This window comes from Macaca fascicularis, chromosome 17, assembly GCF_037993035.2.
Source record: "Macaca fascicularis isolate 582-1 chromosome 17, T2T-MFA8v1.1".
NCBI classification, from domain to species: Eukaryota; Metazoa; Chordata; class Mammalia; order Primates; family Cercopithecidae; genus Macaca; species Macaca fascicularis.
In genome coordinates this window covers 11,461,741-11,486,990 of record NC_088391.1, presented here as the reverse complement: position 1 = coordinate 11,486,990, position 25,250 = coordinate 11,461,741, and the positions used below count along the sequence as shown (strand labels likewise).

Here is a 25,250-nt window from a genome sequence, read left to right as displayed (position 1 = left end):
ACCAAAGTCTGAGGTCCTGCCAAGTGAGATGTCTCATCTGGTCTTCCAGATAAGAGGAGCACACCTAGATCACAGCCCAGAAGGGAGACCACAGGTGCGCCCAGGCCAGAGAGAGCCTGACAATAAAGCAATATGATGATGATCTCATACACCTAGAAAATGCCTTTCAAAGGGTTACCCAGAAAAATAAAGCACACTCTTTTGGAGGAAAGGACTTCAGGGACCTCAAGTACTTGTGCTTATTCCTCCCTTATGGGTTTGTTGTCATGAAGGCACAGTAAAATTATTTAACATTTGTAAACTCAAGACATATGAATGCCTTGTTCAAGTTAAGCCTACCAGCTTCTGAATTTCTTTTAGCTTTCTGAGGCTAAGTGAATTGCAATGGATCGCTATAGATCTTAATAGCAAGCTGGCATCTCTTAAGTGGGCTCTTATTTTTGCTGTGCCTCTGCCTATATGTAGGATGAGAAGAGGGTTAGAAAAAGTTTAAAAATATGGGCTCTGTACCACTGTTTCCTTAAGTTTATATATAAAATACCCGTCTGGGTCAGGCATGGTGGCTCATGCTTGTAATCCTAACAGTTTGGGAGACCAAGGCAGGTGGATCACTTGAGGCTAGGAGTTCAAGACCAGCCTGGCCAACATGGTGAAACCCTGTCTTTACTAAAAATACAAAAATAAAAAATAACAAATTAGCCGGGCATGGTGGTGGGTGCCTGGAATCTCAGCTACTCAGGAGGCTGAGGCAGGAGGATCACTTGAACCCACGAGGCAGAGGTTGCAGTGAATGGAGATCGCACTATTGCACTCCAGCCTAGGCGACAAGAGCAAAAAACTCCATCTCAAAACAAAACAAAACAAACAACAAACCCCTCTGTTTGTACTGGGTTATTCCTCCACCCCACCGTGCAACCCAAGTCCACAGTCACCCTCCACAGCCTGGGAAGGAATGCTCTGAGAGGAAGTCTTTTCCAGGTGAGATGCCTTTACGTTTTTGCCATAAAATGACCATACTTTCAGTTCTTTCAGTTCTAACGCAGTACCTTGCACATACCAGGCACTTCATAAATATGTGTGGATTTGATTTATGATTCTCATTAATTACATTGAGTTACCTTAATTATTCATGAGTTATTTTTAGATTACTGCTATTGAGTTATTTTCTCCAGTCCTTTCTGGATTTCAAAATAGTGTGTAAAGAATGGGGAAAGGTTAATTCAGAAACTAATTTCCATTTTAAGGCCTCAATCAGAAACATGAGTTTTCTATCCTAATCACTGCTATGTGCATTGTAAGAGACTTAATTTTAACTTCCGTTGATACACAATTATGTGGGGAGCAATGAGTTAATAGCAAGATAAATGATTTTAAAAGGCTTAGATCCATAAAACAAATATTTGAACAGAAAAAATTCACATGAGCTCTCTGAATATTTTTTCAGTGAGTCTAACCCTCATTCTCAACATTGGGATTTGCTTCACCTGCTATATAAGTCATAATTTCTCAAGGAGTAGTAAGCATCTTTGTTCCTTTGTTCAGTTATAACGAATTAATATTATTTCAGTTAGTCAGTTATTCATTATCAAACATTTATTGGGAATTAACTATACTCCAGCCAGTAGAAAGAAATGATCCCTATGTTTAAGAAGCCATGGAAAACTCATTTAGTCCCAAACACACATAAGTAAGAAATCACCCAAAGAAAAGTAGAGTAACTAGGGTAGGCTAAATCCGTATTAAGCCCACTGTCTGATTTGAATGTGCTTTGGACTTCAGGATAATGTTGGTTCTCTTAATTGATTTTTAATATCCAATAGTCTACAGGATTTTGATTGCTACTAGTGGCAAAGCAGTCTCACTAGTCATTTAAATTTATAATCTCGGAAGAAGCAATCATATTTTCCTAGTAGACGACGCTACTTACAGTTCTCCTAAATTTTTTAATGAAGAAAATGTCTTCTCTGGAACAAAACCAATTTGATTTCTAGGCAGAAACCTGTAAGACATGGCGAGAATCAGCATGTGGGTTTGCGTCTGCTGTAGTAATCAGTTCTCATTGGGAGAGGCCACTGATCCAGGCAGAATTGTATAAGCCTCCTTTGAAGTCTTCAAGGGAGGCATCTTTTAGAGTGGAACCTAAAGCGGGACTTTCTCACCGTGGACATCCCCATGTTCTCTTCAGGAAGTGCTGTCACGAGCAATTTGAGGTCCTGAGTGCGGTCTAGAAAGCTGCACTTTGTTTGGATCTAATTATTTTAGAAAATGTCTCTTTTAATTTTCCTTTTCCATTCTTTTTTCCAATCACCCATCCAATCAACAAACATTACTAAGTGCTTACTAAATGTGGAAAACTATCATTAAAACAAAACCAAAACACTCATGTTTCAAAGCTTTCCAGCACGAATGCACTGATTGACCAAACCATCTGCCTTCCTGCCCCATAAAAACAGAAACAGCGATCAGAATCATGAGGCTGAATCTTTGGCCAATCAGAATGCTTTCGATGTTTTTCCTTTTAGATGAAATTATGATTTTTTTTTCTTTAGGGAGAAAGACATCAAATGCTAAGGGTCATTAGCTAATCATTGTACAGCTAACCACTTTCACATACATTATTTCCCTTCCTTGGTGACCACGGGGTTAGGAAACTGGAACTTTCAGGTCCCAGTTCAGCTGAGAAGGTGCACAGAAATAAGGAAGTCACATGATGTCCCTAAAGGGTGGGCACCTTAACTTGAGGCTCAGCCCCAACATCCAAATCAATAAATCGGTGTGTGCATTTTCTAGCACTGCAGTGTCAGACCAAGGCTGTAAACAAAATGCTACTTTAAAATTCTTTGTCAATGTTTTCTTTTTGACTTCCAAATATATAGGGTTTCCCCTCATTTAGTGAAGTCCATTGTATACTTACAGCACTGTGAGCGAATTGCACGACAGAAACGTAGAATTTGTGAGATACTTTATTCGATTGCCTTCCAAATCCCTGGAAGTCATGGAGGAAAGATAATTTTAATTTTTTTTTTTTTGTACAAATCATTTGCTTAGAGATACTTTTTAAAACAGTTCTCAAGTTTATTTTTACTTCATTCCAGTTGTTACTATGCTTTCCTCCTAATTATTGCAAGGTTAGTACTAATATTATAGTATTGCAAGGTTAGTACTAATATTGCAAGCATAACTAATATTATGCTTCTTTCTCCCTTCCAACTAATGTTAATAAAATTGAGGAAAGGGCAGCCTAACATTTAGTGGGTGTCTTTCTGTGCTGAACACTATGCTATTAATTATAATATTGCCCAACCCATCATAAACTACCATTGATTGGGCTTTTATGGTGCCAGGTGCTGTTCTACATTCATCACACAGCACTCCTGCCAAATTGCTGTTATTACCCCCCATTTAACATAAGAGAAATCTGAGGCTCTTGGTGATTTACTTTCCTTCTGACCACACAGCTAGTAAGTGGTAGAAATGACCCAGCCCAGATCTGTCAGAATCTGAAGCCTAGACACTTAACTACCGTGTGTGGCGTCATTGATCATTACATCCTCACATTCCCTCCAACATCGGGTAGACGTTTTTGTCTCTGTTTTGCTGAAGGAGAATCTCAGGCCAAAGTTATCCTGTACATACTGAACACCAGAGTCAGGATGCGAATCCTGATCTGTGTGATGCCAAAGTGCAGGCTCTTTCTGTGATTCCTCAAGGACGCTAATGCCAAGGGCAACACTGCTCAAAATGGCATGGACGCAGCCTCAGCGCTGCCTGGAACTTGCTAGAAATGCAGATTCTTGCCCTAGACCGACTGAATCAGAAACTCTAGCACTGAAGTCCAGCCGTCTGTGTCTCAGCATGTCCGCTCGTTGTTTACGATGCATGCTGACGTTTGACAAGCACTGCTGGGGAGATTTCATTCTGCCAGGTAATTCTGCAGGTCAGTGGCATCCCACATACTCGGACAGTGCCCTTCGCAACACTGTGATATTCCTGTTTCAAGCAATGCAGAGGACTAAGAAACAGCCCATTTTTCTGCCAAGTCTCCTGATTTCTCTTCATAGTCAGCTCCTTACAGTCTTCCCCAAATATGGCAATAGCTACTTTTCTGCTTCTGAACTTTTCTCATAGTCACACTAAAATCACCAATCCCTTTGTCATTTTAAGAAAATATCATTTTAAAACTATCTTGGAGATTTGTATAGGAACTTGAGATGTACATTTTTTCACACAATATACTGTGATTAAAAATAACAAACACCGTACTCTCCTAAAAATCCAAATATTGTGACATAGAATGGAAAAAATGTTTTTCATGATCTCAGAAGTAGGACACTTTGGGGTTGTGGGAGCAATTGTCCAACCTGATAGCAAGTAAGCGAAGAGGAAAACCCTCCCCAGAACGGGTTTTCTCCTGTCTGGCCTTTCTTCCTGTCTGGCCTCTCAGCTTCCTACCCTCTGTGTTGAAAGGCTATCAGTTGCAATCAGGCCGTCTTGCTACCTATGTGTTTTTACTGCGTGTCTATTTTTTCCCACGTGTTTGTGGGAGCCCATTGTGAAAATGAGTGTCTCAGGAACCCTGAGCTCTGAGGCTGGTTCCTCACCTGCTGCTGACTGATGTCCCTTTTGGGGAGGGAGAGCATGCTGAGCCCCTGATATTTGTCTGCTACCTTTACTCTTTCCTGTGTGTTTCCCATTGTGTATATGCACTTGTTTAGTTTCTAAGTATTTTCTTTTCACCTATTCTTATTCTCATGGTGTTCAGGTCATTATCTCCATTTTTAATAGTGGCACACTTATGTGAGACCTCTATTGTTTTAGAAGCCTTTTGACAGCATGTATTTAAATAAATACATAAAAATAAACATCAGAAAATAAACACAACACTACCTAATAGTATTGTAACAAGAGATTTTGAAGTTAGTTCAGGTAGGATCAAAAGCTGAAGTACTAAAACTTTATCATCTTGTGGGTCTTGAGTTCCATGATTTGACTGAGAAGAGTTCCAGCAGTGGTACCATCAGCATTTTCACAGAACAGGAAAGCAATGGACATGACAATCCTGGTTGCTGCAGAAGACTGTGAAGGTGTATGTGGCAGGGAATGGTGGGTAATGGTGGTGAAGCTATGACGTAAATTAAATGAATGTTTTAAATGGGTATTGGTTAAAAGCTAATAAGGAGTAGAAATGGTTTGGTACATCCATTCTAACAAAGGCTTATTGAGCACCTATTATGTGCTTGTCATTGTCCTGATGCTGGGGTAGGAAATCACATGATAGGTTTCTGCCTTCCCAGAATTTATGGAACAGTACAGAAGACATAAGCACCGAGGCAGGTGGATCACCTGAGGTCAGGGCTTGAAGACCAGGCTGGCCAATATGGTGAAACCCCATCTCTACTAAAAACATAAAAATTAGCCAGGCCTTGTGGTGCACAAGGCTGGGGCAGGAGAATCACTTGTTCCCAGGAGACAGAGCTTGCAGTGAGCTGAGATCGCACCACTGCACTCCAGCCTAGGTAACAGAGTGAGACTCCATCTCAAAAAAAAAAAAAAAAAGACATAAACCCAATGACTATATGGTGATAGTACCCTGAGATAGGGATGAGGTGTAGAAAATGGTCTGTGTGGTGGAGTTTTGTACATGATGCAATGGGTGGGAGTACATAGGCGGCTGCTGAAACTGGTTTGTGTGTCAGGAATGGCTTCCTGGAGGTGATGTTTAAGTTGTCTTTTGAAGGAAATGTTTAAGTTATCCAAAAGAATAAGGGAGCAAGACTTTTTAAGTCCAAGGAACAATATGCTTAGGGAATTGACTGTAGGAGCAGTAGTTTGATACATGCATAGGAGGGTCAGGGACAGCATCTAGATGGGGTAAGGAATGGAAAATGAGGGTCTTGGATGCTCAAAGGGAAGGTCAAACTTTACCCTCACCCTTTGGGAACCCTCAAATAATTTTGAAACTGGGAAGGTAATATGATCAGATTTTGGTTTGGGAAAGAAATTATAGATGGACTTTCTAGGTAACCTTGAATTAACTTTATGGCTAGTTTCCTTAATCAGGGCAAATAACAAATTAATTCCTAAATAAATACTCACACCCAGTTGAGTTGAGGCATTTGGGCACACATCTGCTTGGGAAGAGCTTCTAAGTAGTTATTAACCATAGACCTTTACACAAAGAAAATATTAATTAGAAATAAAATGATATGACACTTTTAGGACAGTCTTTTTATTATTTTAAAATTTCAAAACTTGCATGCTAAAATTAATATGATAAAGAACATATATAGCTATTTCAAAATGGTCTTTAAAATATATGTATGGCAAACATTAGGGAGCAGATGTTGTCAAAGAAACTATGAATGCATAAGTATGATACATATCCTAAGAACAGATGTTACACAGTTTAATTTTATGAGATGAAACAAAAGTATATATTGGGTAATAATTTTGAAGTTCATGGCAATTTTCCTTGTAAACTTCAGGTTGTAAACTTCAGGGCCATACATCCAAAGTTTCTTCTTAAGGGCATCATTAATCATTTATAATATTAAAGGGCCACATTGGAAACTGCATTAAATTGGAGAAGTGACAGTAGGGGAAATTTGGGGAAAGAAAACAACTCATGAGCATGTTAAGCTGCACGATTAATTTATGATATTGTGATTCCTTTTGACAAATGGAAAAATAATGATGTTATATGATCAGTTGTAAAGGAACATAATAATCCCCTGCTGATAAATCATTCCAGTGTATTAATAAACAGTGAAAATATTATTGTGAGAACAGCTCTCTTGGTAGGACAAAGATTTTGAAAGTTTCAGTGAGTCTTGCTGGGCAAAGGCACATTTTCCTCCATTAAAAGCGGAGTTGGAAATGAACTCCTGGGAGATTCTAAGAAAATATAAAAGTAGTTAGGATATGAAAATTAATACTACCTTTGGTCAACCACTGCAAATAAAAACATGCCTTAGTACTAAAGGAAATTAAAGGGGATAAAAAAATCAACTAGTAGGCTTAAAATATTCATCGTAGTCTGGTCAGCTCTTCCCTTTGAGCCATGGCTAGAAAGTGTTATATTAACAATAACTGTGGCTGGGAACACAGGAGAAGTTTTGACTAATAAAAATTTTTGTGGGCTTGATTTTGTTAAAAGTTCTTTTTGTAAGCTAGTGCTAGATGTCATTGCAATGTGTCGATAGACATATTGAAAGGTTGATGAATACTTACAGGAAAAACAAGGAATTTAATCCCGTAAACAAGCGCTGTGAAATTCTGGTTATTGGATTGTCATCTAGAATTCTGATAAAATGTATCAAGAAACATTTCCAATATTAGAGACATTTGTGAAATAAAACCTGCCTCCCCTCAACACCTGGCTTACTCCTTTGTGTGCTTCCATACTTGGCTCACCTGTCCCTTCCCTCTGTGGTTGGAGCAACTCTTTCCTCCAAATTCCTACAGCTTCCATCCCACTCATCAAGTTGGATCCTGATTGTTTTGCTTTCTCCCTGCTGCCTCCACCTCCTGCTGGACTTAACGACCCAGGTTGTATCTGTCACCTCTGGGTACCTGGGTCTGGCACAAACTCTGTGTATTGAATGCATTTGGCCCCATAAATGCTCTAACCTACTGATTGAGCTGAAGGATGAACAAAAATATAATTTTTAGGAAATCACAGAGGGTTCTTTGGTCTCATGGTGTTAAACTGATGTATTAAATAAGGTGTGTATAAATCAATGGATGGATGTCATGCTATCCATAAGGAGCTTCCTGGGTGAAAGAGTGAAACTATTTGCATATTCAAACCACTGTTTTAAACTGTATTTTGTAGAAGAAATGAGAGTAAGGGGAAATAGGCCTCTATTCCTCTTGTTGCCTGTGAAGCCAGTTTGTGTTTCCTCTTACTTGCAGTGGCTGGTGAGGGCAGGATTGGGAGAAGGGAGACACATTAAGCACCTACTATATGCCAGGAGCTTTGCCTGTGGAACTGTTATGTGATATAATTCTCACAACATCCCTCTTGAAAAGGAATTATAGTTTACAGATGAAAATAAAGAGGTCTAGGAAAATTAAGAAAGTTGCCTGGGCTGGGCACGGTGGTTCATGCCTATAATCTTAACACTGAGAGTATGAGGCAGGCAGATCGCTTGAGCTCAGGAGCTGGAGACCATCCTGGGCAACATGGTGAGACCCACCCCGTCTCCACTAAAAATGCAAAACATTAGCTGGGTATAGTGGCTCACACGTGGAGTTCCAACTACTCGGGAGGCTGAGGTGGGAGGATTGCTTGAGTCCTGGATATTGAGGCTGCAGTGAGTCAAGATTGTACCAGTGCACTCCAGCCTGCATGACAGAGTGACACCTTGTCTCAAAAAAAAAAAAAAGAAGGAAAGAAGGAAGGAAGGAAAGAAGGAAGGCAGGCAAGCAAGCAAGCAAGAAAAGAAAGAAAGAAAGAAGAAAGAGGAAGGAAGGAAAGAAGGAAGGAAGGAAGGAAAGCCTGGAAGACTAAGCATGGGGCTAAGGGTGAGAAAGAAAGAGAGAGAGAAAGAGAGAAAAGAAAAGAAAGAAAAGAAAAGACAAAAGAAAAGTTGCCTGGAAGACTAAGCATGGGACTAAGGGCAAGGCACACAGAAGGGCCTGGATGAAGCTGAGGCCCTGGCTTTTTCCACTAGACCAGGCCAACCTGCAGAAAATGGGCAAACAATACAGAAAGCCTTCTAACCGCCCCTTGTGTATTTTCCTGGTGAAAGCACAGACATCTGACGTGAGGTTTCTTGGAACGGAGCTGGTGGCTAAGTCTGAAAAGTGGTGAAATACCACAAGCTATCATGTTTTCAGACTTCTCTCTGAATGCTCTGGAAAGCAGAACAAGTTCTTAACTTGCTTATTTTCAGTACAGTGGTTGTCAGCAGAGGTCAATTTTTCCTCCCAAGGGACATTCAGCAATGTCTGGAAACATTTTTAGTTGTCACAACTCTTGGGAGAAGGGGTATACTACAGGCATCTAGTGGGTAGAGGCCACAGATGGTGCTTAGCATCCTAAAATGCACAGGACATGCTCTGACCTTCCACCCTACCCTTCCCCAAAACAAGCATTAAGTGAGCAAAAATGTCAGTAGTCCTGTGGTTGAGGATTCCTGCCCTTGGTGAGCACTGGATGGATGGATGGCTTAGCAAGCCTACTGCAGGGCTCAGAAGGCCTCCTAAAGAAGCTTGGCCAGCTTTCTTTTCACATAACCACTACTTGACATGACATTGAATTGCCTGGGTAAAGTTCTGCAGATTATATGACAATCAGAAAAGTAAGTATAAAAATAAGATATGTCAAACAGTGGAAACAATATGAGCACTGTTGTATATCATCAAGACTAGGATCCTTTATGGAGAAAGAAGAATTAGAGTACTTACAGCCAAGTTAGCTGATGTAAGTCTTTGAATATTCCAGGTCTGAGAGTTGTGATGCGGTTGTGGTTGAGATATCTACAAAGAGCATGGGTGAGTTAATTAGGCAAACTCAACACCCCATTTTAGTCACATATAATTAGAATAGGAGTCACTGATGATGATTATGAATATGGACATCTGTGTCTGAAAGCACTCGGCTGAATGAGCAAAGGGGGCAAATTCAAGGGGTATCCAGAAGGTACAGATAACCACAAGCCCAGTGTGTACAACACCAGGGCCGGGGCAGATAAAGTGGTCCTAAAATATTTTGGGATATTACATCATGTTAGATTGTAAGGGTATAATAACTAAGTATGTGGGGCAATTTTTGCTTTTGTCCTTTTTGGTGACATCCTTGGTAGACTAGCATTTTGAGAAAATACATAGCAAGTTATCAAGAGTTAGAAAAGAAATAAAATGTTAAAATATTGCAGAAGCGACCCAAGCTAGAGAAGACAAGCTTAAGGAGAACCTTTATATGTCTTCTGGTAAAAGTAGGAATCTTTTAATAATTGTTTCAGTGTAGTAACTAATCTCAGTACTTTGTGATAACCTATTCCTCCCATTTCCCTACGATCAAGTTGAGGCTTGAAAAAGTACCGTTCTATCCTTTTAGTCTTTACTTAAAATTATACCTACAATATGAGAAAAAAGTTACTCACAATATTTGTAGATTATATAATCCAAAAAATGCTTTCCTGGATATGTGTCTAATGCAATTATGCTGAAGAAATCTGGTAGGAATAAGATAGGAGAGTCAGGTGATTATGGTTTATGGACTATATTAGGTTGTTGAACATGTTCTCCACTTTCTTTACCTGAAGACAACTATGAAATTGCCTTATAAAGTACAATGTCCTATTCTCATGTTGGGGAGATGTTGGCAGTGAGAAATGGCTATGAACTAGCCAATGCTTTTCTCATAGTACTCGTGCAATGAGATTGAGGCATTTCTGATTCATACCACTGAACTCCGGTGTGATGTGTCTGCGGAAGGATCTAGTCTTGTTTTGGCAAACTGGAACTACAGTGACCATCCTGTTCTGACGGGTAGGAGTTTCTGGCCTTGTGAGACTAGCCAGCCTCTCACTGCTGGACTTTCTTCCTCTTTGTGCACAGAGATGCACCTTTAACTCCCCATTTATCTTTATTCTATTCCCGTGAATAAAGGAGAGGGCAAGTTTTAATTCTTTTCTATTTCATGATGCAAAGTGAGAAGGACAAGGCAAGTTAGGTACTCAGAATATCAAAGGACATCAGTAGTTGAACCAGGGCAGGTATGCCAATTTCAAGTCACAGGATCAGGACTGACTTAACCTCTGAAGCAACTTAACAATACAGTATTGATTCCATAATTGCACTGTCAGGAGTATGTAAGTAAATAATTTCCATTTGCTGTCTTCATTGTACAATGGGAAGTTAGCTCTGAATTCCTATTCTCTGAAGGCTCTCAGGGTCAGGCAATACCTACACTAATAGTAACAAATTGTTACGTAGTCTTTTGAATGGCTTCCATTTCTCTTATTTTGGTTTGAATTGCTTCCTAAACTATTACATGATGCTGTTTCATTGCTATGATAGTCTACTGCAAAACTATTTGTAGATCACATGCTCATTTGACATCTGGCTATACTGTGAATTTTATTATACCATGATTATTTCCTAGCAGAGCTCCCAGCCTTTGCCTCTGAGTCACGATTGTGTTATAAGAGTGCCAGGATGGCTGGGCGCGGTGGCTCAAGCCTGTAATCCCAGCACTTTGGGAGGCCGAGACGGGCGGATCACGAGGTCAGGAGATCGAGACCATCCTGGTTAACATGGTGAAACCCCGTCTCTACTAAAAAATACAAAAAAACTAGCCGGGCATGGTGGCGGGCGCCTGTAGTCCCAGCTACTCGGGAGGCTGAGGCAGGAGAATGGCGTGAACCCGGGAGGTGGAGCTTGCAGTGAGCCGAGATGGCGTCACTGCACTCCAGCCTGGGCCACAGAGCGAGACTCCGTCTCAAAAAAAAAAAGAAAAAAAAAAGAAAAGAGTGCCAGGATAGTGACTCTCTCAGACCTCAAGAGAGGCAGGTAAAGCCAAGATCGGAGTGGTTACCAGAGGCCAGGAAGAGGGGAGATGAAGGGGCACAAATGAATATTTATTACCACTAAACTATACACTTAAAAATGGTAAAGATAGTAAATTATATATATTTAACTTCAATTTAAAAAAAGAAAATGAAAGTAAATAAAGGTTATTGGAAAGGAAAAAAAAAAAAAAGCCAGGGCAGGCTTCCAGCTATCAGCAAACACTATCTTTCACCCCAAGTACTTTACAAACATTGTCATTTTCCCTATGTTCCTCCATGTGCAAAGGGTTGGCACTACAGAGCATTACATCTGTGGTAATATGCAGAGCATCAATTTCAATCCTGCAAAGTAAACTTGAAACCCAGTGTGACCTTGTGCCATCTTAACCCCCATTCCCTGTACCATATCTGTGGGGAGATGCTTCACAGAGCAGCATACATTCTGCTTTTGGTTTAAGATTCTGCTATGAATAGGATGAACTCACACAGATCAATATCTGTTTTAGCATTTTCAGAGCCTTGAGACTGATGCAATGAAAGTTAATATGATGAATTATGTTACAGTAGCAAATGAAAATAGAAAAAGAACAAAATACTGTATTGTAGGTATATTGAAGTTTCTCTTAAATATACAATTCACTACTTAACTAATGCTATTCACATTTTATTCAGGATGATAAATTCAAAAATGGAATGTATGTTTTACCTACATGTTGTCACATCTTGAAGAGATGAGTGCAGTTGCAAATTGTGAATTTGACCTTATGCTTTTTTCTTATAAGTCAAGGGAAAGAAAGAATAAAACCAATGATCCACACAACTCATCTGATGTGTACAACCTATCTCCCTTCACTGACATCACTTAAAACTCAAACTCTTACATAATGAAGAGCTTCTCATCTTCTATTTAGTTGGCTGGCTGCCACCCCGTAGAGAACTGTAGTCCCTCCCACATTCCATGTCTCAGACTTAGGCTGCTGAACTTGAACTCCATCCTCTAGTCTCTGCTGTCTTCTTTGCAGAATAGTAGCTTAAAGAATGTGAGGGGATATCTGGAAACATGACAACTTGGCAAGTGGTGCCCTCTTTTTATTCAGAGCTGAGATATGAGCCCATTTAATATACTTTACACTGAATGCCTTTTCTAAGAATAACTTACAGGTTCATGAATTCCTGCTGTTTCAGCTGTCAGGACTTTTCAAGCAGAAATGCCAGGAATTTATGTACCCAAAACTAAAGCAAATAAATGCTTTAATGACATGCATGTTTATAGGCTATTTTTGAATGTGCCATTTTGTATTCAAGAGCCAGGCAGACACCTTGAATTTCGTTTTGTTGCCAGTGATTGTATTTAACAAGAACCCAGATTAAGAAGGAATTCCTAATTTATAAAAAGTTTTTGTTACAATAAGGAGGAGAACTGCTGTTTGTTTCCATGGTAGCAGTGATAAAGTATTATAGTCAATCCCACAAATTGTATTTTATTTCTCTGAAAGGTCATTTGAAACTGCATCCACCCCCAATTTAGAAAGGCCTGACATTTTAAAAGATTATTAAAATGAATAAACTGATCAATAGTAAAAGCATTCAGATCAGTTAAGCAACACTTATTCATCTGGCAATTAAGATTTAATTTTGATTTAGGAATTTGGTTTTTTTTGTGTTTTTTTTTTTTTTTTTGGATGCCTAAATGACCTCAACTCCGCTGTGAATATTCAGAGTATTCCAGACAGGAGACTGCCTTGACATTAAATTTGGGGATCTCGCAGGATAACAGTCCCCAACCTTTCTGGCACCAGGGACTGGTTTCGTAGAAGACAATTTTTCTTCTTCTTTTTATTTATTTATTTTATTTTTTTGCTTTTAAGACAGAATTATGCTCTGTCGCCCAGGCTGGAGCGCTGTGATGAGATCTCGGCTCACTGCAATCTGGACTTTTTGGGTTCAAGCAATTCTCCTGCCTCACCCTCTTAAGTAGCTGGGACTACAGACACACACCACCATGCCCGGCTAATGCTTTTGTTGTATTTTTAGTAGAGACGTTCACCATGTTGGCCAGGCTGGTCTCAAACTTCTGACCTCAACTGATCCACCTGCCTCGGCCTCCCAAAGTGCTGGGATTATAGGTATAAGCCACCGTGCCTGGCCAGTTTTTCTATGGATGGGGAGGGGGTATGGTTTCAGGATGATTCAAGTGCATTACATTTATCATTAGATTCTCTTAAAGAGTGTACAACCTAGATCCCTTGTATGTGCAGTTCACAATAGTGTTCACACTCCTGTGAGAATCTAATGCCACTGCTGATGTGACAGGAGGAGGCAGAGCTCAGCTTTGCTTGCTCGCCCGCCACTCACCTCCTGCTGTGCAGCCCAGTTCCTAACATGCCACAGACCGGTAGCCGTCCGTGATTCAGGGTCTGGGGATACCCCTGTCATAGGATATAATCTGTTAAATATGCAGATTAACTTTATTAGCTCAATACAGTCTAAAACACATATTTGTGCATGTCTGTTCTCTGCTGAAACAGAATAAAATTCAGATGTCTTAGCTGGCATACAATCATGATGATTCAGTGACCTCTCCGGCATATGCTCCATCATCTGCTGCGGGGATGCCTTTCCTTTAGGCAAACTGCCTGTTCACTCTCTTCTCAACATCCTTTGGACGTTTCTACTTATGTTTCTTTCTTTTCCCTGGTGAAGATGCTCCCCACCTTCTCTTTAGTTCTACATGTTAGTCCTACCCATCGTTCACTCAGCAAATACTCATTAATCCTTGTGGGTTTCTTACCAGGTATGCTACAACACAGGCCTCAGTAGACTAAGAGAGAACCAGGAGGGCCGTCCAGCCCGTGAGGAGCATATGGTGGTCAGAGAGTTATTCCTTCAAGAGGGAAAGTGAGGGCTTCATGAAAATAGAATTGTAGTTGACCCGAGTCATGTGCAAAACTCAAACAGTAGAGAATACTGTGGCAATAAAAATGTGTATCTAGTTTTATTGTAGAAGCAAGAAAGTCTTAAGGAAAGTCTCAGTTTGCCTCCTGGAACCTGTTTTATAATGTTATGAGATAATGTAAAAGGAACAACTGCTTATTTCTCAACTCTTACTTTGTTCCCGTCTTCTGGATCAAAGAAGATGGTCTCAGGATTGAAGAAATGGAAAGGCTATATGGCAGGCAGCTCAGTGAAAGCCCAAGATGGTAGAAGGTGTTAATCAAAATTAATTAAAGCCCTCTAGTTTGGAAATTTTCTCCTAGAAATTGAGAAATGCCAAAAAATGAGAATATCAAATTATGGTCAATTGCTGAGGAATCCAGAGAAAGGATGAGCAGCTGGAAAGTAAAAGATGGCAAATGTAGTCTTAAGTTCTCAAAAAGGTAAGAAGTTGGTTTCACAAGCTGTGGTTGGATGAGCTCAATGCTGGTCCTGGGAAGATCATAGAACAGGTGAATATGATGCTACTTTGTCTATGCCTCAAAGAGAAAGTGACCAGGACAGTTCACAAGAAACCACATGGTAGACCAACTTCATTTTCTTCTTTGAAAGACTGTGCAAAACTATGTGATAAACATTGTTACATGTCTGCTGGGCACTGATCAAACAGTTTTATAATTTTTTATGGACAAAAGAAAGAATGATACATATTCTTATCTGAAGGATGGTGATGAAGGAATATAGAAAGACAGTTTGGTGCTGTTCTCTTCAATATTTTACTCCATGACCTGGGTGAACATAGTTAATCTTATTTGCAGATGACATAATTATGAGAGGAGTAATGACTATGATGGAAAACACAAAAAGACCTTCACTCTCCGGTAAGAAAAGCTGACTCTAACAGGATGAAACTGACTAGGGATATATTTAAGCACCCACAACTACCTCTCAAATACTAAGTGCATGAGTACAGGATGTAGCACACACATCACTTAGCAGCAACACATGGGGCATGGGATTAGACATTATAGATCAGTAGGAGTTAAGAGTATCAAGAAATCATCAAAAGAGCAATATAATCATAGGGCATATAGAGTGCAGATGGAAAGGGATGTGAGTTCTTCCCTGTTTGCCTCGGTCATGTTACAGTGATAACAGTGTATTTATTCTAGATGTCACCCATCAAGACAAATGTAGGCAAACATATGCAGATTATTGTGACCAGAATGATGAAAAGATTTGAAACTATGTCCTTTGGGGAGGAATATAAAGAACTGAGGATACTTAGGGAAGAGGTTCGTGGTGTGGTGGAGGGTGATGACAGCTAGTCTTAAATATCTGTAGACGTATGTAGAAGACCGATTAGATGTGTTCTGAGCAGTCTCTTGGGGGTAAATTTAGGAATGATGGGGAGCTTTAGAGGCACCTTGAGCAGTGGTAATGTGAACAAAGTTATTAGTGAATTGTTTGAAATTCCATTTCCCCAGCACCTTCTAATCCTCTTTCTGGTTGATTTTTAGCCCTCACCACCACCTAACAAATTGTATATTTTAAACTTTGTTTATTGACTATCTTTCTTGATTGGAAATTAAGCTCCACAAGCTTAACTTCATCTGTGGCTTTTCATCGGTGTTGTTCATGCTGTATCCTTGGTGCCTAGCACCTTGTAGGTGTCAATAAATATTCATCACAGGAGTAAATGAATATGTGGATCTTGCTAGCTGCTGCTCTCCTTCTACCGGATACCAAGAGTTCTGACTGAGGCCCACCTGGTTTCCTCCTCCCCCTGACATCCTTTCCTGGGGATGGTTTGTTATTTGCCACATTTGTTATTTGGGTCATTGTATGAGGATTGGGAAGAAGAAGGTAAGAGTAGATGGACAGGAGGGACAAGAAGTAGGACTGCTGCTGGGGGTTATTTTTCTGGGAGTTTGGAAAAGAGCAGGAGGAGTTGAGGAATGTGGGTAAAGGGGATGGGGAGGAAAGGAGATTTAAGAAAGCATTGTTGAGCTTATGAGCTGCTCTAGGATATTTGAGTATAAAGAACTTGAGTTATTTTCAAATCAAAGTTTACTTACTGGGTGGTTTCATTGATAATAACACATTCTGAGCCTGGACTATGTGGGTGGGCTTCCAAAGGAGCATGGTCAGAAGGTTTGGGTTTGAGGCCAGTCTCTAATACTTGTCAGCTGACTGACTTTGGGCAAACAACCTCTCTTCCCAAGTGGCTTTCCTGATTCCTGAAACTGCTGTAACGATGTCTGCCCCACCTCACAGACTTTGGGGATGAATATTCCAAATATTGGAATTCTTTGTAAACTTTAAAAAGTGGTAGATGACTGTAAGCAATTGTGTTTTATCCCCTGGGCTTTATCTTACATATAATAAACACTTGATGAATGTTTATTGATGAGAGTCTCATAACTTCTTTTCTATTAGTCTCTGGGAAAATTAATGCCTGCAAACGATCAAATAGCAGCTTGCATGGAGAGAAGCCCTGTCAGGTGATATTCAGGTTATGATGTGGTGCCTGTTTTCTCTGACAAAGCAGAATTAAACATTTACTTGGAGAAATTGCTAGCTAATCTTGGCAATAAAGTTTAATCTCTATCTTTTTTCACTTGGAAAATTATGGACCTGAATTATTAAATTGCTTCTATATTCTTCTCTTCAGTGGGCTAGCAGGGACTGGGACCGCAGAGGGAGATACTGGCATAGAACACAGTTATAGGTTAATAGACCGAGGAAGGACATGGCCTGAGAAGTCTTAATTTTAACCCTCCTGCTTGAGCCTCTGGTGACCCCGCTCCCTCCCCAGAAGTCAGTGTGCCCAAAATTAGGGGGCAAAACATATACAAGGGAATTCTACATGGGGTGGGACAGTCTGTGCTGGTAGAAATTCAGTTGAATGCTAGAACAATTTCTTTCCCTCTTAAGGTTTCTTGTTATGGTAAAGTAAGCACTACTTTGGACATCAGAAGACATTGGCTGTAATTCTGGGTCTTCCACTTACTAGTTGTAGATCTTAGGTGAGTCATTTAACCATTGCAGACTTTAGTTACTTCGTGTATAATGAAAAGATTTAATTAGAAATTCTTAAAACTTCTATGACTCTAGAAAATAGAATTTCAATTGCTATGAAACAAGAATTCTGAAACAAAAAATCTCTTCCCTTCCTTTCTGCTAGTGCTATTTTTCCTCCCATATGTGTTATTCAGGCAGTGCAAAGACAATATTGATTCATCTAATGAACAGGTTGTGATTTTAGGGATTTATTGGAAGACTAGGAAGAGTGTGGTTAGAATTTCCTCTCTAGAGGAATCTGGACATGCAGAGTCAATGCATAGCTACTCTAGTGTGACAATGACATGACCACATACCCACATACTTTAGGATGAAGCAACAGGTCTGAGAGCAGCTGGGCTTTACAGAGGCCACAGTCAAACCCAGGTATGATTGAGTATTGATATTCACACAAGGTTCTACCTCGTGGACTTCCAGTAGCTACTTCTTTTCTTGTATGAGGAAATCTGTACCTAAATTCAGGAACACAAAATCCTTGATGGTATTTCAAACCAAATGTGTGTGCCCAGTATCAACAAAGATTCAGATAATTTTTATTCCTGGATTTTCACAAATTTCACATTTCTAGAAACTTTTCTCCTCTATGCTGGATACTGAAGGATAACACATAAGATGATGGTACCGCCAAGGGGGCTTGCAGAGTGTACAGCATTCTCTTGCTAATTTTGTTATCTAGTCTAATGATCATCTCAGCAGGTGTAGCCCCTCCAGCGCCCCAGAGCGACTGGCCCAGAGGGATTGACAGACACCGATCCAACTTACAAATGACTGATACACGAACCTGAATATTCTTGATTTATAAATGTGAATAGAAAGCATCCCATCCCACTTACAGGAATGCTTTTATTCTCTATGCCATGCAGCTTTTCAAATACTTTAAAATGAAGACGTTGGGAAACTAAATTCATCATCCTAAGGTTGCTTGGTTAGTAGGGAATCAAAGCAAAGGAATTGTTTATGAAAATTGTGGTGCATCCTTCCCTCCAAGAGAGATCATCTCTAGGGATTATATTTCACAGTTCACGGTTTTCTTTCTTGGATGATTCTGGAAGCATATTGGCCCTTCTTTGTCACAGAATACCTTCTCTGCTGATCATGTCCTATTTATTGGCATTTTCTTTACTCAGATATGTTAATATCACTGATTGCACAACTCCCGTGTTTTCACTCCTAACACCCTGGGGGATGTCTGTACCCTATCATTATGTATTTGAAATGATCTGATTGTTCTTGTTTATGCTGTCACTCTTTTTTTCAAGTGAAAAAGTGCCTCTGAATGTGCAATGTCATTTTCCCAATATCTTGAGGAAAATAATAGAACTGTGTATTTTCCTACTGAGATGTTTTACCTCGACTCCAAGTTAATTCTCTGAAAAAGTTTAAATAAAATGGGTTCAGCTCCTTTAAATTATGAAATGGAAAGATAACATACTTTTAAATGTTTTATTTTCTAATCTTAATTACATTTAGAAACATAAATGTAATGATAAAAAGCTTGATATTTTATTTTATTTTTAGATCAAAAACATCTTATACAACCAAAAGGATTTTTTAAAAAATAAATATGCTATTAATGGCTACTTACATCTTTTTAAGTTTTGTGTATTTGATGAAAACTTTATCTGGAAGACTGTGGATTTTGTTTTTCTTAAGAGACCTAAAATAACATGTAAAGCAAACTTCATTATGGATTTTCATGACCAACCCAGCTCTTCCCTAGAAGCCACATGCTTGGGAAAAGAATATTTGATGATGTCCATTATACTAATCCATACTTGAACATGACAATAACTAAAAATTTTTTATGGGAGAATGAAAAGTTTATATAGCAAAATAAAGTGGTTTGTAAATATTTGACAAATGTATCTAGTTAGTATAGCAGACTGGAAAGTCCACGGTGATTTAACTTCTTTGTTTTTACTCTCTGGGTGCATTAACAAACCAAACCAAACCAAAAACCAACCAAAGATCCCAACCCACTCTTGCATGCCCAAATGATGACATGAATGCACATTCCTGAGGCTTTCAATAACTTTATGCAAAGTACAGAAAATTTTGCATAATATAACATATCTGCTAGCTTCATGGATGTTTTATATCTTTGCAGTCTTGGATAGATTACCAATGTTAAAAATGGCATAGAATAAGTAAGCGTGCTTCCTTTTTTAAAAACAAAAACATTTCAGCACAAGCACAATAGTAATCATACATAAATCAGAAAACAATTGAAAATAAGAACTCCAGGCCCACAGACATTTATGAGTTAACTGATCCAGGCTAATCTAACATACAGGGTGTAAATCATTTTTTCCCCCTGAATAGGAAGCATGGAGAATTATCTGATGACTGGTAGTGTTAAACAGAGTTTCTATTATTTTGCTAACACACACGCAACACTATTGGTTTTTTCCTTGGTTTTCATGTGACTATAGGGACAAATATCACCAATAATTAAGTTTTACTCACAGTAATGTCACATTGTTAGAAATCATCGGCACAGACTTTAAGTCACCATTTACACATTCCAATTCAGTTTCTTTGCAGTCACAGCATTGTGGATACTGTTTTAGAACTAATGGGACAAAAAGAGTAAGATTTCACTAGCAAACAAATACATTTCTTTAATTATGACTTTGCCTTTAATAACTGATACTGTTTTCTTTTCATTGAATGTATAAAATTTACATCTGTTAAATGAACTCATTCAGCCCCTAATAAAAGTAAATAAGAATTCTCTCCTACTCAAATGTAGACTAATGTGTTAATCTCAGTTCTAGCTTCTAGTAGTCATTTTAGAGACGTTTACCAAGTGATTAGAAAAAACGCACAAAATGTTAACTAGCATAACTCATCTAGTGAAGCAAGATTAAGTTCACTTCAATGAAAAACATTAGTATGATTAATTCTTAATGGATATGACTGAGTCAGTTCAGTTCATTTGAATACCATAAAATAGTTGCTCAATAAATGCTTTTTGTTTAAAATCAGATTCAATTTTTTTCTTCTTTCAAACTTCCCTAAGAACCATGAGAAGACTGAGATGCAGGTTCTACCATAACAACACTGGCACTTTACTAAAATCCATCCAGCCAGATATTCCTTCATTTTGGTTCTTTGTTTTTCATCACTATGAAGTTGAAAGTTGAAGGTAAAAGTTATAGAGAAGCTGCAAAGCTGAGATAACCAAAGATCTAGCTATCTGAAGCGTTCAGAAGAAAGGATTCAGGATGTACTCTGAAGGGACTTACATAGTTACTAAGATAATGGCATGTAAAGAAGTGAGAAATCTAAGGAGAAGCCAGGCCAAACTGGTCCATAGGACAATCACTCTGTGTGTGTGTGTGTGTGTGTGTGTGTGTGTGTGTGTGTGATAGAGAAGAGGGCAGAGGAGAGAGAGAGAGACTTTGAGAAAGAGAGTATTTTTGGAGTCTGATTTCTCCTCTGAGCCTATGAATATTTGTATGATAGAGCTAAGAATGTGAGAGTTATTTTTGAATTTATTTTGTTATTTCTTTTAATGTAATTATAAGTTCTTTTTAGTTGCCCTGCTTCTTTTAGATCACTCTTATCCAAATGTTATTTTAAAAATAAATTTTACTGAATTTTATTAGTAAAGCCAACAAACTTCTACTGAGTATATACTTAATGGAAAAGATGCTTTTAGTGTATAAATTTTTGAAAATATTTTATGTTGTCTATACATATATGTTAATTAGTTCAACTTCCTAAAGATAACTTTCATATGCTTATATCAATATTTATTGACATAACCACCATTGAAATAGTGCTTATATGATTAAATTGAAAACCTGTGATTGGAAACTTATTTACCAATAGAATAATTTCATAGGGTCAAGCTGGGTGTGTCGCCAAAACCAGAAATGTGAGCATTAACTGTTTACCCTCCATCACCTGCAAGCCAATCATGCCCCCAGGCTCTGTGGATTCTTTTTCTGAAACGCCTTTTGCATCTCTCTCTACCTCAGTCTTTTCAATGGCATTTCCTGGGGATTGGAATAAATATAATATCCAGTATCTCTTTTATCATCATTCTTTCTCCTCCATCTGAACATGATTGACATTTTGGATCAATCGTTCTTTGTCCTGGGAGGCTGTCCTTTGCACTGTGGGATATTCAGCAGTAGCCCTGGCCTCTACCCACTAGATGCCAGCAGCAACCCACCCTTCTCCATCAGGATGACCAAAAGTGTCTCCAGGCTGGGCATGGGTGGCTCACGCCTATAATTCCAACACTTTGGGAGGCTGAGATGGGTGGATTGCTTGAGCCCAGCAGTTTGAGACCAACCTGGGCAACATGGCAAGACCCCATCTCTACAAAGAATATGAAAATTAGCCAGGCATGGTGGTGCATGTCTGTAGTCCCAGCTACTCAGGAAGCTGAGGTGGAAGGATCACTTGAGCCTGGGAGGTTCAAGGCTGCAGTGGGCTGTGATTGTATCACTGCACTCCATCCTGGGCAACAGAGTGAGACCCTGTCTCAAAAAAAAAAAAAGTCTCTAGACACTGTCAGACGTTCTTTGCAGGCACTGTTGCCATGGCTGAGACTCACTACTCTAATTCATTCTCTGCAATTCTAATGAAATAATCTTCCTCACATACATTTCTGATCACGTGCTCTTCCTCCTCATTAAAAAATAAAATAAATATAAGACCAAACCAAACAAACATTAGGCCCAAAACTATGATGATTGCCTGTTGTATACAGTAGTAACCTTGAAAATGGGATGTGGGCAAGACGACTCATTGTGGGTTAGGTAGAAAATAGTAGAGCTTTTGGTTGTATTTATTTTTAATCTTATCCTTTTTTAGTTTCTAATTTTCATACAGAATATTCTTGTGCATTATAAAGTATATAAGTGGTCATTATAAACTGGTATTATAAAGTACATAAAATACTGTTAGTGTAGTATTTGATATATATATGTTATATACATATATTTACATATACATACTAATGTATGTAATTGTACATTCATCTTCCTAATTATATATCTATGTCTCTACATATACACATCCCCCTGTAAAATTCTATCTACAGGATAGAGGCCACACTTCAATGTGTGCACCAAAACCTTTCATGGGCTGGCCCCAGCCTTCTAGGCTCAGCTCCTGCCCGTCCACCTCATGCACTCAGAATGGTTGTGAAAAGGCATCCTGCAGCCTGCTGCGCATCTTCCGACCCCAGTGTTTTGCTGATCTTGCTCCCCTGCTCGTCTTGTCACCTCGTAGCTTTCCTCCATCCAAGGACTTCAAAGTCCATCTCAAATGTTATCCTCTCTGGCAATCTTTCCCCACCCTCAGCACAGCCATCATTTCTTCCAATGGGCTTCCCCATTCCCTGGTGCAAACATTATTCCTCCCTTTTAGCAATAATATTATATCATCACTGCTTTTGTAAGGAACTGTCTTTCCTGCTACATGTGAGGTGTTTGTGGGTTAGAACTCCGTCTTAGTCATCGTTGTCCTCTCAGTGCCTAACATCTTTCTTGAAGAAAATAATGAAAAGGAATAAGAACTTTACTATGAGTCACAATTATTCAATACTTATATATTCTTGCAATCAGAGAGTACTGCATGAAAATAGCATAAACGGAGATGGTTGTTTTCTTTTTTCTATCTTTCCAGTCCCACAGGCAGACAACAGACCTGTTAGCCAGTGAAATACATTGAACTAAAATGGAAATTGCAAAGGGAATTTGTCACATTACCCTCTATATAAATCTGTGCATCACAAATCATGTTTTTCACAAAGCTGATACTGTCTTTGAATCAAAACCACTTACAGCACTTCTGTGTTAAGGCCACGCTGTTAGCATTTCCATGGACTGTGCCAAATATGGTCGCCCATCCACTAGTGTCACCTGTGAAATGATGATTGAGATGTGTCACTTATTCTAGAAATTAAATACCGTCTTACAAAAGTTGAACAATTTGATAATGATTTTAAACTTAAGTATGTTTAAGTATTAGAATGATTGATCTTTTAAATACATAGTAAGGGAGAAAAAGTCAGGCAAACATCTGCAAGGTGTCCCTTTTTTACATGAAAAATACACCAAATGTATGTGCCATAAAATTTGCAATGCAAGTATGTAATTATTTTACATAAATATAAATGTCTTGGAAAATATCAACTATTTCTAATACTGACATTTTCCACGTTTGACCTTAACTTTGAGAACCTCTGAAGAAAATATCTGAATGTTGTTTTGTCACGTGCATCCTGCTGTATATGTAGAAACATACTTGATAGATATATTATTGAGTTCTGATAACATTTATGTCATCCGACTTTTTTTAATAAAGCAAGGGCAAAGTTTCTTAAAGGCTTTTTTCTGGGTGCAGTGGTGCTCGTCTGTAACCTTAGCACTTTGGGAGGCTGAGATGGGAGGATCACTTGCATGTAGGAGTTCAAGACCAGCTTGGGAAACATAGGAAGACCCTCTCTTTACAAAAAATAAAAAATTAACTGGGCGTGGTGGTGCGCACCTGTAGTCCTAGCTACTTGGGAGACTGAGGTGGGAGGATAGCTTGATCCCAGGAGGTCACAGCTGCAGTGAGCAGTGATCACGGCACTGCACACCAGTCTGGGTGACAGAGGGAGACCCCGTCTCAAATAAATAAATAAATAATAAAGGTTTTTGAGTCCTGCTGAGAAAAATAACATTTCCTCGATTTGTCATATATTAATGTCAATTTGTCATATGTACATATAATTTATTTGCCAAATTTTCCTCTTCTTTTTGATAAATCATATTTTTAAAAAAGGAGGCCTAATTGTGAAGTATTGTTATTTCAGTATATGCTATAAAATAATAAAATATGCATTATAATGTAAGATACTGAAGTTCACACAAATACCTAAGTAAATTAAAATAATTGCCCACAGTCTGCTTTGATCCTTGGAATCTTTATTTCTATTTCTTATTAATATTCTCAATAATTCTACTATGATGCTACCTCACTTGCTTTATTTAATTTGGGTTCAGAAATCCTCATGGGGTAAACATTCACGGCTTCTGGTTCCCATGCAGCAAAGAGGAAAGGATGAGAATTTGAGTAACTTGCCCATTGGCATCCAGAGAGTTGCCCCCAAAACTAAGCACTGACTGTGCACTCTACTGCTCTAAGCTCTGTGATAAGACTGAGGCCTCTTCTCAAGGAGTTCCTACCTAGGAAGATAAATGCAATGATAAGGGCTGGGCGCAGTGGCTCATGCCCATAATCCCAGCACTTTGGGAGGCTGAGGCAGGCAGATCACCTAAGGTCAGGAGTTCCAGACCAGCCTGGCCAACATGGTGAAACCCCATCTCTATTAAAAATACAAAAAATTAGCTGGGCATGGTGGAGGGCGCCTGAAATCTCAGCTACTCAGGAGGCTGAGGCAGGAGAATCGCTTGAACCCAGGAGGCAGAGGTTGCAGTGAGCCAAGATCACGCCATTGTACTCCAGCCTGGGCAACAAGAGCAAGACTCCATCTCAAAAACAAACAAAGAAACAACATCAACAACAATGAAAAGATAAGGCATTCTACTTTGTGCAGCATACAGATACACCCAGGGTGCTGTGATAACACAGATAAATTGCGGCCATCCTAGAACGGTGATACAGCTTCAGGGAGGCCAGGGAAGCCCTTCTGGAGGAGGAGACACTTAAACCAGGCCCTGAAGAATAAGTAGAAGTGATCCACGG

General features: G+C 39.2%; 1 protein-coding gene across 1 annotated transcript in view; it reads right to left on the bottom strand.

Annotated features, from left to right (window-relative positions):
• The window catches only part of RXFP2 (relaxin family peptide receptor 2), a gene marked incomplete at its 5' end in the record, with an annotated part of 71,858 nt that overhangs the window by 25,292 nt on the left and 21,316 nt on the right, over positions 1 to 25,250 (bottom strand). The window contains 9 exons of the mRNA XM_005585595.5: positions 1,928 to 1,999; positions 2,915 to 2,986; positions 6,097 to 6,168; positions 7,231 to 7,302; positions 9,412 to 9,483; positions 10,110 to 10,181; positions 19,123 to 19,194; positions 20,004 to 20,109; positions 23,342 to 23,419. Coding sequence (XP_005585652.3) covers positions 1,928 to 1,999; positions 2,915 to 2,986; positions 6,097 to 6,168; positions 7,231 to 7,302; positions 9,412 to 9,483; positions 10,110 to 10,181; positions 19,123 to 19,194; positions 20,004 to 20,109; positions 23,342 to 23,419 — 688 coding nt within the window. The remainder of the gene's footprint in view (positions 1 to 1,927; positions 2,000 to 2,914; positions 2,987 to 6,096; positions 6,169 to 7,230; positions 7,303 to 9,411; positions 9,484 to 10,109; positions 10,182 to 19,122; positions 19,195 to 20,003; positions 20,110 to 23,341; positions 23,420 to 25,250) is intronic.